We start from the raw sequence: 13,501 nt of genomic DNA on the forward strand, positions 1-13,501 counted from the left end.
TTGTGACGTCAGCTCAGTGTCTAGTGGTGACAAGCCAGAAAAAAGGCTCATGGTTTGGATGTTGGTTGTGTTGGCCTTCCTGCCGCAGGACCTGATAGGCCAGCAGCAGGCACATGGCTCTGATGGTGACCGTGAAGTCACATCCTTCTCTGTAGACCTGAGGCTCTGGGTTGCTGAGGTTTCTTGTGACATCTCCTCTGTCCCTGCAGCTGATAGGCCAGAGCCAGCTGAAGGTTCCAGGGCACACTGTGAGGTCACTGCTGCCCCGTGCGGGATTGGCCATCAGCAGGACCAGCCCCAGTCAAGGGCTGTGAGGTCCCCTCAGTGTGAGCAGCTGTTCAGAGGATGGGGTTGTGACATGGACTGTGAGGACGTGTCTGTCTGTGCAGAGGACAGGCCGGAAACGCGCTGGCCGTGCAGGGCTGTCCCCAGAGCGAGTCCTGGAGATGGAGAAGGAGCAGCAGGTGAACGGCTGGCTACTCCTCATCCATTGAAGGGATCACTGGAGCACAGGAGCACATGAGGGAGGTGAGTGGTGGGGCTGGAGGGAGAGGCGGCCAGCAGGGATGGGACCTGCATGGAGAGCATGAGGATGGTAGGGAAGGACCTGGGCGAAGATAGCCAGACTGGAGCTTCTCCAGCAAGGGGACACGTATTCCTGGCCATGGGCATTTCCTCTCCCGCAAAGCAGCCCAACGGGCACTCTCTCCTGTAGCTGACGCTGGTTCAGGAAGAACAAGGAGCCACTGAAGATGTTCATGGGCCTTGACAGCCTTTGATGCAGCCACCCGGAGGTCCTTATTAGCCCATTGCCTGTTCATCTCATGTGATGGGATGAAGAGGAGTTCAGGGGAGGAGAGCTAGAAGGGTTTGAGAGTGCAGGGACTGGAGCAGAGACATGGCAGGTCCAGGGTGCCTCCCATTTATGCAGCACCCTGGATGTAGACAGGATAGGCTTTCCCTACAGCCAGTGCTGGAATGTCTGTGTTTGGGTACAGGACAGAAACGCAGGATGCCCTGGGGCACTTGCCCAGCAATCACTCCAAGGGGACATGGTTTTCATGTGGGTGCTCTGCTGTATCTGCTAGAGACGTGTGGTTGTGCTGGACACCCCAGGCATCAGACAAGGCCCCGCCAGCGCTTTTCTGTGACGTCAAATCAAGACTCTGCATTGAATTACAAGAGCTGTTGGTTAATCCTGCAATCTTCCCATACCTCAGCTTCATGGGGAGTGTTGCTGCTGTCGTAGTTGGCATCTGGGGTCATTTCAGATGGCCAAGACGGCCAATTCCCCAACTCGTGCTCTAGGATGATGCAGGTCTCCCAGTAGCTCCGTCAGAGCAAGCAGACACAGGCACATGCCTTGCACCTCCTCAGTCTCTTCTGCTGTCACCAGGTGTTTCTGTGGGAACTGCTGACCCTCACCGTGCATCTCCAGTGATTGTGGTGGAGCTTTGACAAGGACCTCGTGGGCAGATCTCTGTGCTCTGCTCACTTCAGTTTTGGCAAGGGCAATCCCACCATTTCTGTATTTGTGGAGTTTACAGGAGGGATCTGAATACGACTTCTGACTTACATCTAAGCAGGTACAGCCCAGATATTGATATTTCTGAATCAGCACCTAAACCCTGTGTCAATGACCTCCCCACTTGTTCACTCCTCAGTCTCCTGTCTAGTTAAGGGATGTGAAATGAGCCTTGCAAAGTGAGACATTTCCAATTTTGATAGATCTTCATTCTCTGATGAAATAAATTGCAATATTAGAATCTCTCTCTCTCCACTTGTTAGCAAAGGACAACAGGTGATTATTTTAGTTGACTACAGTGCACTTTTCCCAGGAGGAGGGGGCACGAGGGACAGAGAAATTGGTGAGTTCAGCTGTTCCTCTGCTCCTGAGCGGGGCCAGGCTCCTGGGACGGAGGCAGCTCGTGGCAGCCTGGCAGCACTGCCCAGAGACAGCCGAGTGCAGGAGCAGCTCCTGTGCCAAGAGCAGCAGGGCTGCGGGCACTGCCTGCTGCTTCGGACAGCAGAGGAGAGAAGGCAGCGAGAGGTGAACAGCAGCGTGAAGTGGGAGCAGAGCTCATTGTGGGGGAAATCTTCACAGCCCTTGAAACAGTGAGTCTCTGTCTGCAGGGCAATGCTGCTGAGGTTCCTAAAGGGGGTGTCTGCATCCCAGCCAAACCATTGCTCAGAGGATTTTTAATGGTCTCTCTCCTGGAATAAGCAGGACATAGCAGGAGGAGGAGATGCTTCAGAGCAGGGATTCCCTGACACATGGTCAGAGGATCAGGGTATGCTCCTCTTGGGTATGCCACTTGAACACAGGGCTGTAGGGCTGTGAAGGCAGGGAGTGCACCAAGGTCTGCCTGGGGCTGTGATTCAGAGCAGTGTCCCTGTACCTCATGGTGCTGTTTGCCCAGGGCAGTGACTCTGCCACCTGTGAGGGTCAGCACACAGCCTCTCCAGGGAGCTCCCTGTGGTGCTGTGGGGAGAAGCTTTGGGTGGGAAGAGATCCCTGGCAGGGCAGGTTCTTTCTGCCTTTGAGAGGTGCTGCAGGGCTCAGGTTCTGCTCACAGCTCCAGCACATGCGCAGGACATGTCTGAGGGGTCCTTTCAAGAGGAAAAGCAAGAGAAGAGCTGCTTGAAGGAGAAGGAGCTTTCCTTCAGGTCTCTGCACTTTCACTTTCCTCATTTGGACAGGGAGAATGAAGGAACAAGTTTTCTGTTTTGGCAATGAGCTGGGAGTTGTAAACCTTCACTCTGAGAGATCAATAGGTCTGTGATAAACATCAGTGAGCTGCTTCATCGCCACTTTAGCCTAAAGGCAGCATCAGCATCTTCTTTGCAGCATCCCAGGACTTTGTGTGACCTGCTCCATTCCAACCTGCAACCACAGAGCTGGCCCTGGACATTGCCAGAGGTTTCTGTAGGGCAGAACTGAGCACCCAGAGGGTGACATGGGATCTTTGAGCAGTGACAGGGACAAGACACTGGGACAGAGAAAGAGCTGCCAGCAGGGACAGCTCCAGGCAGCAGAGATGGGCAGGGAAGGAGAAGGAACTGCAGGGCATGGGACTCTGGCTGAACTCTGCAGCCAGAGCTGTGGCAGAGGAGAGGGGCATCTCTTTGGTGCCTCCCCACCAAAGGGCTGAGAGGGGCAGTGCTGCAATGTCCCCCTCTGCAAGGTGCCATACCCTGTGGGTAAAGTGAAGGTTTTCCAGAATGCCTCTCTGTGCCTCTCCTTGCCTCCCTTGGCAGCAGGGTCATGGTGTTGTTCCTTAATTCTTCTCCTGTCCATGCTGCTCCTGTTCTTGCTCTCTGCTTTCTGTGGTTGGGAGTATTCAGCTGCAGTTAAGGCACCAAAGCTACAAGTAGTGGAAAAGAAGGATTTCCAAAGGAGTGAGGTCTCCACAGCCCCATTCTGTCCTGTGGAGCTCCAGGAAATGCAGTACAGGGAAATGAGTTGACTGTCCCTTAAGGAAAGTCCATCTTAAATCCTGACAATCGTTTGGCTGTTACCCTGTGGTGTCCTGCAGGCTGCCACCTGCCCTCCAGAAAGCCTCTGCTGTCTCATGGCATATCTGTGGTATCCCAGCGACCCATGGGGAACCTATGGAAATCCTGATAGCATGGAAGTGATGGTGGGAGGCTGTAAATGGGCAGCAGAAAAGGCTCTTGTGTGTTGTTTGCTAGAAGGGGAGTGTGGAGACCTCCCTCAGGGGCATGTAGAAAGGGTGAGAAGGTCAGAGATGGGCACTCTGAAACCAGACTCTGCTCTCAGCAGGGGCTGCTCTCTTTTTAGAGTAATATCATCCTCTAGCTAGAAGAGGCATGAGCTTCAGAGATCTGGGAATGAGACAAATAGATAGATAAAAAAACTTCATTAATTTGTTTATTTTCCTTTTAAGAGTGTCCTCCTGATTGTCCATGTCTTTTCTTCCTCAGATATTGCCCCTATGCTGCAAAGGAACAAATGTCCAACAGCAGCTCCCTCAACGAGTTCCTCCTCCTGCCATTCGCAGACAGGCGGGAGCTGCAGCTCTTGCACTTCTCGCTCTTCCTGGCCATCTACCTGGCTGCCCTCCTGGCCAACGGCCTCATCATCACAGCCGTAGCCTGCGACCACCATCTCCACACCCCCATGTACTTCTTCCTCCTCAACCTCTCCCTCCTCGACCTTGGATCCATCTCCACCACTCTCCCCAAATCCATGCACAATTCCCTGATGGACACCGTAGCCATTTCCTACTGGGGATGTGTTGGCCAGGTCTTAAGTTTTACTATTTTCATGTCAGCGGAGTATTGTCTCCTCACAGTCATGGCCTACGACCGCTACGTTGCCATCTGCAGACCCCTGCACTACGGGACCCTCCTGGACAGCAGAGCTTGTGTCAGAATGACAGCAGCTGCCTGGACCAGTGGCTTTCTCAATGCTCTCCTGCAAACTGGGAACACATTTTCCCTACCCTGCTGCAAAAGCAATGTGGTGGAGCAGTTCTTCTGTGAGATCCCCCAGATCCTCAAGCTCTCCTGCTCACACTCCTACCTCAGAGAGGCTGGGCTTCTGGTGGTTAGTGTTTGTTTAGGCTTCGGGTGTTTCACTTTCATTGTGGTGTCCTACGTGCAGATCTTCAGAGCTGTGCTGAGGATCCCGTCAGAGCAGGGCCGGCACAAAGCCTTTTCCATGTGCCTCCCGCACCTGGCCGTGGTCTCCTTGTTTGTTAGCACTGCATTTTTTGCCTACCTGAAGCCCACCTCCATTTCCTCGCCATCTCTGGATCTGGTGGTGGCTGTTCTGTACTCGGTGGTGCCTCCAGCCCTGAACCCCCTCATCTACAGCATGAGGAACAAGGAGCTCAAGGATGCCTTAAGGAAAGTGATTTCATGGACATTTTTCAGCAATGGTAAAATTGCCACATCTCTCCACAAATGACTCTTTCTCTATCCCACTGTTTCGTCGTGTTATTTTTATTGTGTCTTTCATTAGTAGTAATAATTGTTATCATGTTGCTACACAAGTTCTTGGATTCGTGATATTTAGTCTGAGACTGCTCACCTAGTGCATTAAATTGTGTCGAATGCTGTATCAGGACAGGCTCCCTCAGTGACTCCTATATAATAGAAAAGGTTCTGTCCAGTGCACTGCCTGAAGGCTGGATTTTCTTCAAAGCTGGTGTCAATAACACGCCCAAGAAACTGCACACCAGAAGGGCCTGCTGAGCAGCTTGCTCCATGGGTTCAGCATCAAAAACTCATCATCTTGTAATGATCTCTACAGAGATCAAGGGGTGGATTTGGGAAGCACTTATCAGTGTCCAGGAATAGTGTAGAGGTTGAGTGGTGCTGCATTTACATAGCCAGAGTTGCACCACATGTTAAAGCACAGTGTCAGATTCCTGTGTTTCTGGAAGGGAAGCTGGAGATGCCAGGAGAGCAGGGCGTGGAGCCTCACAAGGGGAGAGGTCCTCCAAGGTGGAGGCACCTAAAGGTAACACACTAAACCCAGGTTTTTGGGGGCAAGGCAAACCTCAGGATCTAGAGGTGCACCTGGACACAAGCCAGTACCCTCAGAAATGTCCGTAGTTTCTCCCAGCACCTGACACATCCTCAGACTCCTGGGGGGAATCGCGGCCACAAACCCCCTTTGGTTGAGTCTGCTTCCCTCCCGGAGCAGAACAGCAACCATGGAGACACCTCCTGATCCCTGTGTGCTCAACTGCCCCTTTGCTCCGGGAAGCAGCACCGTGAGCTCAGGGTCTTGCTGGGAGAACAGGGAAGGGAATGGTGGGAACAGGCAACAGAATCAGAGGAGGGATTGTCTGAAATGACAAGGAAGTGGAACTGAATGTGAAGGGGTCTTGGAGAGAAAAATGCTGACATTGACTCCAAGACAATACTGGTGCACTACAGCAAGCTCCAAGACAATACTCAGGGTGTGGGTATGAGAGCCAGACAACCCTGCTGTGCTGGCCCACCCCATGGCCTGGGAAGCAGATGAAGAAGGATCAATGCTGTCCGTCCTCTTAGCTCATAGGGGCATCAACCCTCCTGAAGGATGGCACCAAATATAAGGCTAAGACCCCTTTCAGAGACCTATACTGAAGGAAGCAGGACCCAGGAGACACATCACTTTGCTGCTTTCTCTGAGGTGGTTTGTGAGGTGAAGGTGCTGACATGGGGACGAGGGCACTGCTGCCTCCTGAGCCCTCTCCCAGCTCCTGGGAACTCATTGCAGGAGCCAGCCAGTCCCCGAGAACAACTATTCCCACAACTTTGCAGCCAGTGCTGGCAGGCTGTGTGCACGTGGGGTGCCCTTTGAGCCACACACTTTTTCACATTGCTTAAAGGAGACTGTACCCACCTCCTCACCATACCTGGGTGCTTGGTAACTCCCACTGTGGTCTCACCCTTGTCACCTACAAGCTTGAACTCAGGCCCTAGCCCTCATGTTCAAAGAGCTCCACACAGCTGAGCTGCCCCTTCACACTAAGGGCCGCCCCTTTGCTCATCTTCCTCTGCTCACTCCTGAAGATCTCCTACCCTGCTACTGTATGAGATGTAGAATCATGTGTGAGATTCCACCACACCTCAGCAATATTTCTCAGTGAGATGGGCACCTCCATCTGCTCCTCTCTCTGCCCCAAGCTTTATGCACTTGTGCATGTTTCTATTGCAAAGCCTCAGCTGTGGCGCCAAGAACAGGTTGGTGATGGTGAGACTTGTTCTACACCAAGGGCCATGACACAGTGTTTCTGGTGCCTGCACTTCAGAGCATGGGCATGCTGTCATAGAGAGCAGGTGGCAACGTGATGGTGAGAGAGGGGTCCCTCTAAGACAGCAAAGCCTGCAGAGCCCAGGGCCAGGGGGAAACAGAGCTGGGTTGCCCAGCCTTGGCACCTGGAACAGAGCTGAACTGATCTCCAGGAAGGACAATGCACCAGTGAAGAAGGTCCTGGCTTGGACTGCCATCCAGTCACCCTGTGAACATCACTAACATTGTCCTTGATCCTTTCATCCAATGGTGGAAAGGGGTCTCTGCTCTAGTAGCCTCACCCTTAAAATCTTGTAGCTCTCCTTCTCCAGAAACTCTTCACACCCTTACATGAGGGAAATGGGCTAACGATGACCTCCATGTGGTAAATCACAGCCAGGCCAGGTCCAGGGGCTTCTTCAACGGCACCTTGTCCTTCCTGGAGAGGGGTTCACCTCTGTCACAGGCCCAAGTTGCCTTTAATTACCCCTAGGAGGCAAATCCCTCTCCTGTTTCTCCCTGGCCTTGGGCATTCCAGACTTTGCTCTCTTGGTGGGAACCTCCTTTCAGCATAGCCCTGACAAGTGCTCCCTACACAAGCAAGTCACTGCTGTCAAGTGGGGCCATTGCACACACCGTGTCCTTGGCTCTTGGTAACAGGTTTCTCCATTGCAGACCTCTTCCTTGTGCCTCAGCTGAGGCTTTCCAACCCCTATATCGCATACAAGTGCATGCAGGCTGGGGCACAGAGGAGGGCAGATGGAGAGGCACAAGCTGTCACTGCACGGAAACACGATTGGAATAATGGAGATGCTTTGAGACCACTCACATGACTAGAGGGCTGTGATGGCAGAGGACAAGCTCCGCAGGAAGAAAGGTTAGGGGGGAAGAGCAGGATGGGGTGGATGTCCTTGATGTGAAGGGACAACTCAGGTGGAAGGAGCTCTTGCATGGGATGGATCAAGGTCTGGGGGAGAGCTTGTGTAGGCTCCCTCCCCTTGGGGGAATCCAGCAATCTGAAGGGTGGTGGAGCTTAGGAAAGCCAGCAGGTCTTTAAGGAGCACAGCCACCCAGCAAAAGGATGGTCCATCCCAATGCTCATTAAAACTAGAACATGACTTGGGAGATCAGCTTGGCTACACAGGATAGTATTGTCTACTTTGTAGTGATGGTGTTCCAATAAGGACAAAAAACAGCTCCTGCCCTTGGGATAAACCAACCCTTGCAGTGATATGGACTGGGGAATGTCCGGCTGGGCAGCAGCTCTTTGGAGAAGGACCTTTGTGGGCAGCAAGCTGCATGCTAGCCAGCAACATGAACTGGAGGTCACAGTGTGCTGGACTGCATGAACAGGAGTCCCTACTCTGTACTTTTTTTTTTTCCCTTTTTTTTTTTTTTTTGGCCTATGGGTCAGTACCTGAACTGGCTGCCCCAGAGTCAGGCCCTTCTGCTGGGGTGAGGTTGCTTTTTCAGGCCTGGGCAGCACAAGACCTGCATGGAGAAGCTGAAGATCATGACCTTCTTTAGCCTGCTGAATGGTTACAGCTAATGGGAAGAGAGCAGGAGCCTGTGACTGCCTGCAGGGTGGTTTCAGAGATGCTGTAAGTTGTTCACGTAATGGGAAGGAAACGGAGAAGGGGAAAGAGTCACAAACTGAAGCTTGAGGTACAGACTTGACTTGAAGAAAAGAGAAATGTCACTTAAGAGCAGCACTGTGGTGCATCATGTCACCTGGAGGGGACCTGAGAGCAAGCCATGACTTATTGTTTCAAAGAAGAGTCACCAAGGACAGAGAAATATGGGAAAAGCTGGAGAGATTCTGGGGTGAGAACAAGGTGGGGAAGCAGCCTGGGTGTCTACAGGCTGCAGGGAAACAGGTACAGGTATGGGAAAGTGTAGGAGAGCCCAAAGGGGAGACAGCCAAGAGCAGGGCCACAACCAAAAAACTCCTCAGGAACTAGGTCTGTGTTCTCTTGGCCATGGCTGGTGTCTCTGCCGTTGAGGTCTAGGAGAAGAAACTTCTTCCTTCTGGCAACAGGGCCTCCTTGCCTGCTTTCCCCCAGGAACACAAGGTGTCCTGGACCAGTGTCCTGCCCCAGGCCTTGAACACCCCCACCTACACACTGCTCCAACCAAAAGCCTTGGGCAAAGCATGGTGGAAAGGATGTCCGTACTAAGGGACTGGGCTCCTCTGGTCAATCTGCTTGATAATGCACATGAAGGGTTGACCTGGCATCAGAGGCACCTGCACTTTGCCTACCTGCAGTGATGGCTTCCAGCTCTATGCTCTAATCTAAAGCCCCTGGGGAGGCTTTGCTTGATCATGAACCACAGTGGGACCCATTAACCCTCCAAGAAACTTGGGGATGTGCTTCTGACTTGAACTTCTGGAGAAGTTTCTTCAGTCTCTTCTCAGCCTCAGGGGTTCATGGACTCAGTTCCAACTACTCCCAAAGCGTCAGTAAAATGCAAAATCCCTCAGGAGCCATGATTCTTGCCATAATTTTCTTCAATTTTCAAATCTGCTATAGCTAATTGGAAAGGAGTGTATTAACATTAGACTGATTACAATGAGCACCTGGAAAAGAAACATGGCTATTTTTTTTTTTTTGAGCTTTCTTTATTCTTCCGTTTTCTGAATCAGCCATATGCACTTTCTCCACTTCCTAGAGTGTCTCCTAATGAAGTCTGGCCATGTGTGAAAAGTAATGTTTTTGAGGAGAGACCTGTATGAGGAATCTTCTTGCTCAGCTCCCCAGCCCTGCCACTTCCCTCATCAGCCACTGGGGCCCTGGATCACTCTGGCTAAAATCAAACTGTTTTTCTCGCACCAGTAGCTGAGTGTTACAGCTCATGTGCACCAATTCCCACCTGAACTAGCTGCAAACATGTAAAAGTATTAAGTATGATAAAACAAAATAACCTGGATCCTATGTCAATAGGAAACAAAATCTCAACTGTAGGTTGAATCCCGAGTTGCCTCCAAGGAGCTCCACAGCCTACAAGGGATAACCTTCCTTGAACCTCTTTTCACAAACAGTTAGTAAAGACTGGACAGACACACGGTGAAGGAGCTGGTTAAGAGACAACAAGAGTCTCCTGAAAGACTCCCCGAACCTCAAAGTAGCAAGGGAAGAGCTGAGAGGTGTCTGAACAACAAAGAGCAAGGGGAGAAGGAATACTCAAACCATGAAAAGTGCAGATGTGCACTTTCAAAGTGATGTGTCAGACCCCATCCATGTAGTTGCCTCTGTCAAATGCGGTTGTCTGGAATTCCCTTTCTAGTCGATGGAGGGGAATAAGTGGTCTTAACAGACACTTGACTTCGGCACCACAGGGGAACACAACTCCCCCAGGGAATCTCCAACAGCAGCAGCCTCTCTATGTGGTCAAATTGAATCCAACCCTAAAGCAGATTTTAGTCATAAGTCAGAACATTCTCATAGAATAACAAAAATTATCCCTTCCAGAAATTTGCGCCATTTTTAACATTATGAAATACATTTTCATTCTTCTTTTTTGGCAGCACCATGTTGGTGCACAACACTGCCCATGGCAATGAAGTAAGGCAGGAAGCAGATTCCTAGATAAAGTTCTCAGGATGATCTGTGCTAAGGGCTCCTTTGCTCTTTTCTGGCCTATCATCTCTATCTTAAGCACCACAGTGCATGAAACCCTGCTGAGGAACTGAAGAACAGCGAGCCTGCTTTGGTGCCTCCAGGAGGAGGACTGTCTTCTGCCACAGACTGTCCTCCATCCCACTTCTACCCAAAGAGCAGCCCACAGCAGTTATCATGGAGCTGAGGCTCACTCTCATCTCAGCCTGTGCTCAGACTTTGTGCTCTTTCATCCCACAGGCCTTTGATCCTGTCTTGCCAAACGCCAAACCCTCAAACCAAGCGCCAACCCCAGGCAATCCCACAGGTCTGCCCAGGGCACACACTTGCCAGGGCAAGGACAGAGAAGTGACCTCTCCAGTTGCCCCTTTCAGACATTTCTCAGGCTTCACCTTGTTGGTGAAGGTTGACTGAAGCCAAGCAGGGCTGCACTTGCTAGAATCCCAGTCCCATTCAGCCATGAGCCCACATTTTCCTGCTTTATTCTTTTCCTGTCACTGAAGCAGGAGCAGGGAGATTTGGCTTTCCCCAAACCATCCTTACTTTGCTGGACAATATTTCTGACTTCCTCCTTTGCAGCCTTTCTCTTTCTCCCTTTTCCACATGCTGACTTATTGACTTGAAGGCCACATGCCAGTTCCCTGTTTAGTCAAGCTGGGCTCCAGCGATGTTTCCTAATTTTAACAACTGTTTGTATGGAGCCTTCTTCTGCTTGACAGATGCTTAATTAATAGCTGCCTTTCCTGAGGTCCTCCACCCTTCAGAGCTACTTGCCTTGGTCCATCCTATGGAAGATCTCCATCTATCCAAGCTCTCCAATCTAGCATTTTCCCCTCCTCATCTTCCCTGGTGGTCTCTCCTCCAGAATTCCATGTTGCCATTGAAGGAATGTAGCCATTCAAATGATCTCACCACATCTCCCTTATTCTAATTAAGGGGCACACCTTTTGCACATCATTCTTTGAAAGTGATTTCATAGCTGTTTTAGGTAACAGTGGTGTTTTGGCTGTTCTGTGTTTGATAAGCATATTTCTAAACAAATATCTAAATTCATCTCTCTCCTCAATAGGAACAAACCCATTTTGTCTAACCCAGTACCCTTCTGTCAATCTGCCCCACATGGGGTCAGAACTGGCCTCCCTAGTAGTAAAACAGGATTGTCTCCTCTCTGCCTGATCACTGGGCTCTTCTTCCAAAGCTGGAAGTAAGAATGGAAACAGGGAATAGCCCTTTAAAAAAAAGAAAACCCTGGAAACCTCTGGGTTTTGCATGGGCCAAAGGCCAACAGCACCTGGAGTGATGTGTTAGGGAAAGAGGACTGGATTCAGCTGCCACTTGTTGGTGCCCAGGCCCCTGGAGATGATGAGTGCTCAGGAGGGATCTGCTGAGGACAGTCCCACTCATTACAGAGCTGGGACAGATGCCCATCCTGCTGGAAGGGGCTATGTAGCCACCATGGAGCACAGGAGACCTCCAGGGGCAGAACATGCCTGGAGTGGGGGTGAGTGCTGTGCTGGGAGAGGGGCTGCCCAGAGGGGCTGAGGAAATGATTAATGTATTCAAGACATAGAAAATATGGGGGTGATCACAGAGATTTCCTCTACAGTCCAATGGAGAGAGCAGTGGACACTAAAAGGCAAGGGCAGATAAATAGTTCTTCACAGCAGATTCAGCAAGTTCCTGAAGATTTCCACTCTTTCATCACTGGAAAACATTCAAAACAGCCCTTCATCTTTGCAGGCAGAGCTCAAGTGTCCGAGCACCAGCACCCAGAGGGACTTGGAGATGTCCCAGTGTCTCTGAGTGACCTGCGTGGGCCTGAGAGCTCTCACAGGGACCTGCGGGAGAGCAGAGCCCCTCAGAGCTGCAGAGGGAGGCTGGGGACAGGGGACCACAGCACCTGGAATGGCACCAGCTGTGCAGGACTCTGGGACTGCATCCCACCCACTTCTGAAAATCACTTCCCTTTTCAAGAACAAATGATCATGCCGAGGTCTAGTGTATTAAAACACAACAATGAATAATGGCAGGAAGTATAACAAATGTCTTTTTTCTTTAATTCTTTTTCTTAATTTCTGTCTAGATTTGTTTTTTATCAAATTTTCTAAACATTTCTGTTACTATCCAGTCTATACCTGTAAGGTTTCTTTGTCCCACTCAGAGCCCTTCACTCAGAAAAGCCCCCTGCCCACAGCTGTCCCTGCCACCGCTCACTCTCTGCACAGAGCACGTCGCACTCGGAGGTGTCGTCCTCTCTTGACTGGTGCAGAAATTCAGGGACCAGCTTCAAGGAAATGCACTCTTTTCGTGTGGCTGACTTTGCACAAACTAAATCTATCCCAGTTAAAGCAAAGGCCATGGCCAGGAAGAAATGAGCCCTCCCCAGAAGAGCTCCTAACTCTCGCTTCATCCTGGCTCCCCTTCCACACCATCCTTGTGCTCCCCGTGTTGGTGCCATCCCCGCTGCCCGCCTCTCCCTTCAGCCCCACTGCCCACCTCGCTCCCGCTCTCCTGCAAGCCTGAGAGCCCGTCTGTGGGCTGGGAACAGGCGTTCACCTGCCGCTCCTTGTCCATGTTCAGGATCCTCTCGTGGGGACCTGACAGTGGCACCAAGGGGATCTGTTCCCTCCTGATGGAGCTGCTCTCCTCAGAGTGGGGAGCCTGGGGTCTTTGTTCCCAACAAGGGCATGGTCACCATGGGGCCCGTCCCCTCACAGCGGCCTTATGGACATGAAGCCACTGCCATCACAAAGCCCTAGTGGTTTCCATGGGGACGTTATTCCGATGCCCTGGTGGAGACCACCGAGACCCTATCACAATGCCTTTGTGGGGACTATAGAGATCTCATCATGATGCCTTGGTGGAGACCATGGAGAAAAATGCCATCACAATGTCTTGGTGAAGTCCATGGGGACCTCATCATTATTGCTTTTTTTGAGATCTATAGCAGAGATCTTCACAAGGCCATAGCTGTTGCTCTGCCCACTAATCCTCATACCAACAATCCTGACTGGCTCTCTTTCCATCCCTAAGCCTCGCTCCCTGCATCCCACTGCTCTTTCACCTGCACCTTTCCCTATCATTTCAGGCCATCACCTTCTCCCTCTTGCTGGAGTCTTCTTCTCCCCTGACT

General features: G+C 51.3%; 1 protein-coding gene across 1 annotated transcript; it reads left to right on the plus strand.

The window, feature by feature from the left end:
• Nucleotides 1-3,973: 3,973 nt before the first annotated feature.
• LOC148591215 (olfactory receptor 14A16-like) lies at nucleotides 3,974-4,933 on the plus strand. Its single transcript, XM_088538014.1, has one exon. It carries the CDS (start codon nucleotides 3,974-3,976, stop codon nucleotides 4,931-4,933), a length of 960 nt encoding a protein of 319 aa, XP_088394140.1.
• Nucleotides 4,934-13,501: the final 8,568 nt, after the last annotated feature.

The sequence above is a fragment of the Tinamus guttatus genome, unplaced genomic scaffold, assembly GCF_059628265.1.
Source record: "Tinamus guttatus ecotype Peru unplaced genomic scaffold, ASM5962826v1 Tinamus_guttatus_pri_ptg000919l, whole genome shotgun sequence".
Lineage (NCBI taxonomy): Eukaryota > Metazoa > Chordata > Aves > Tinamiformes > Tinamidae > Tinamus > Tinamus guttatus.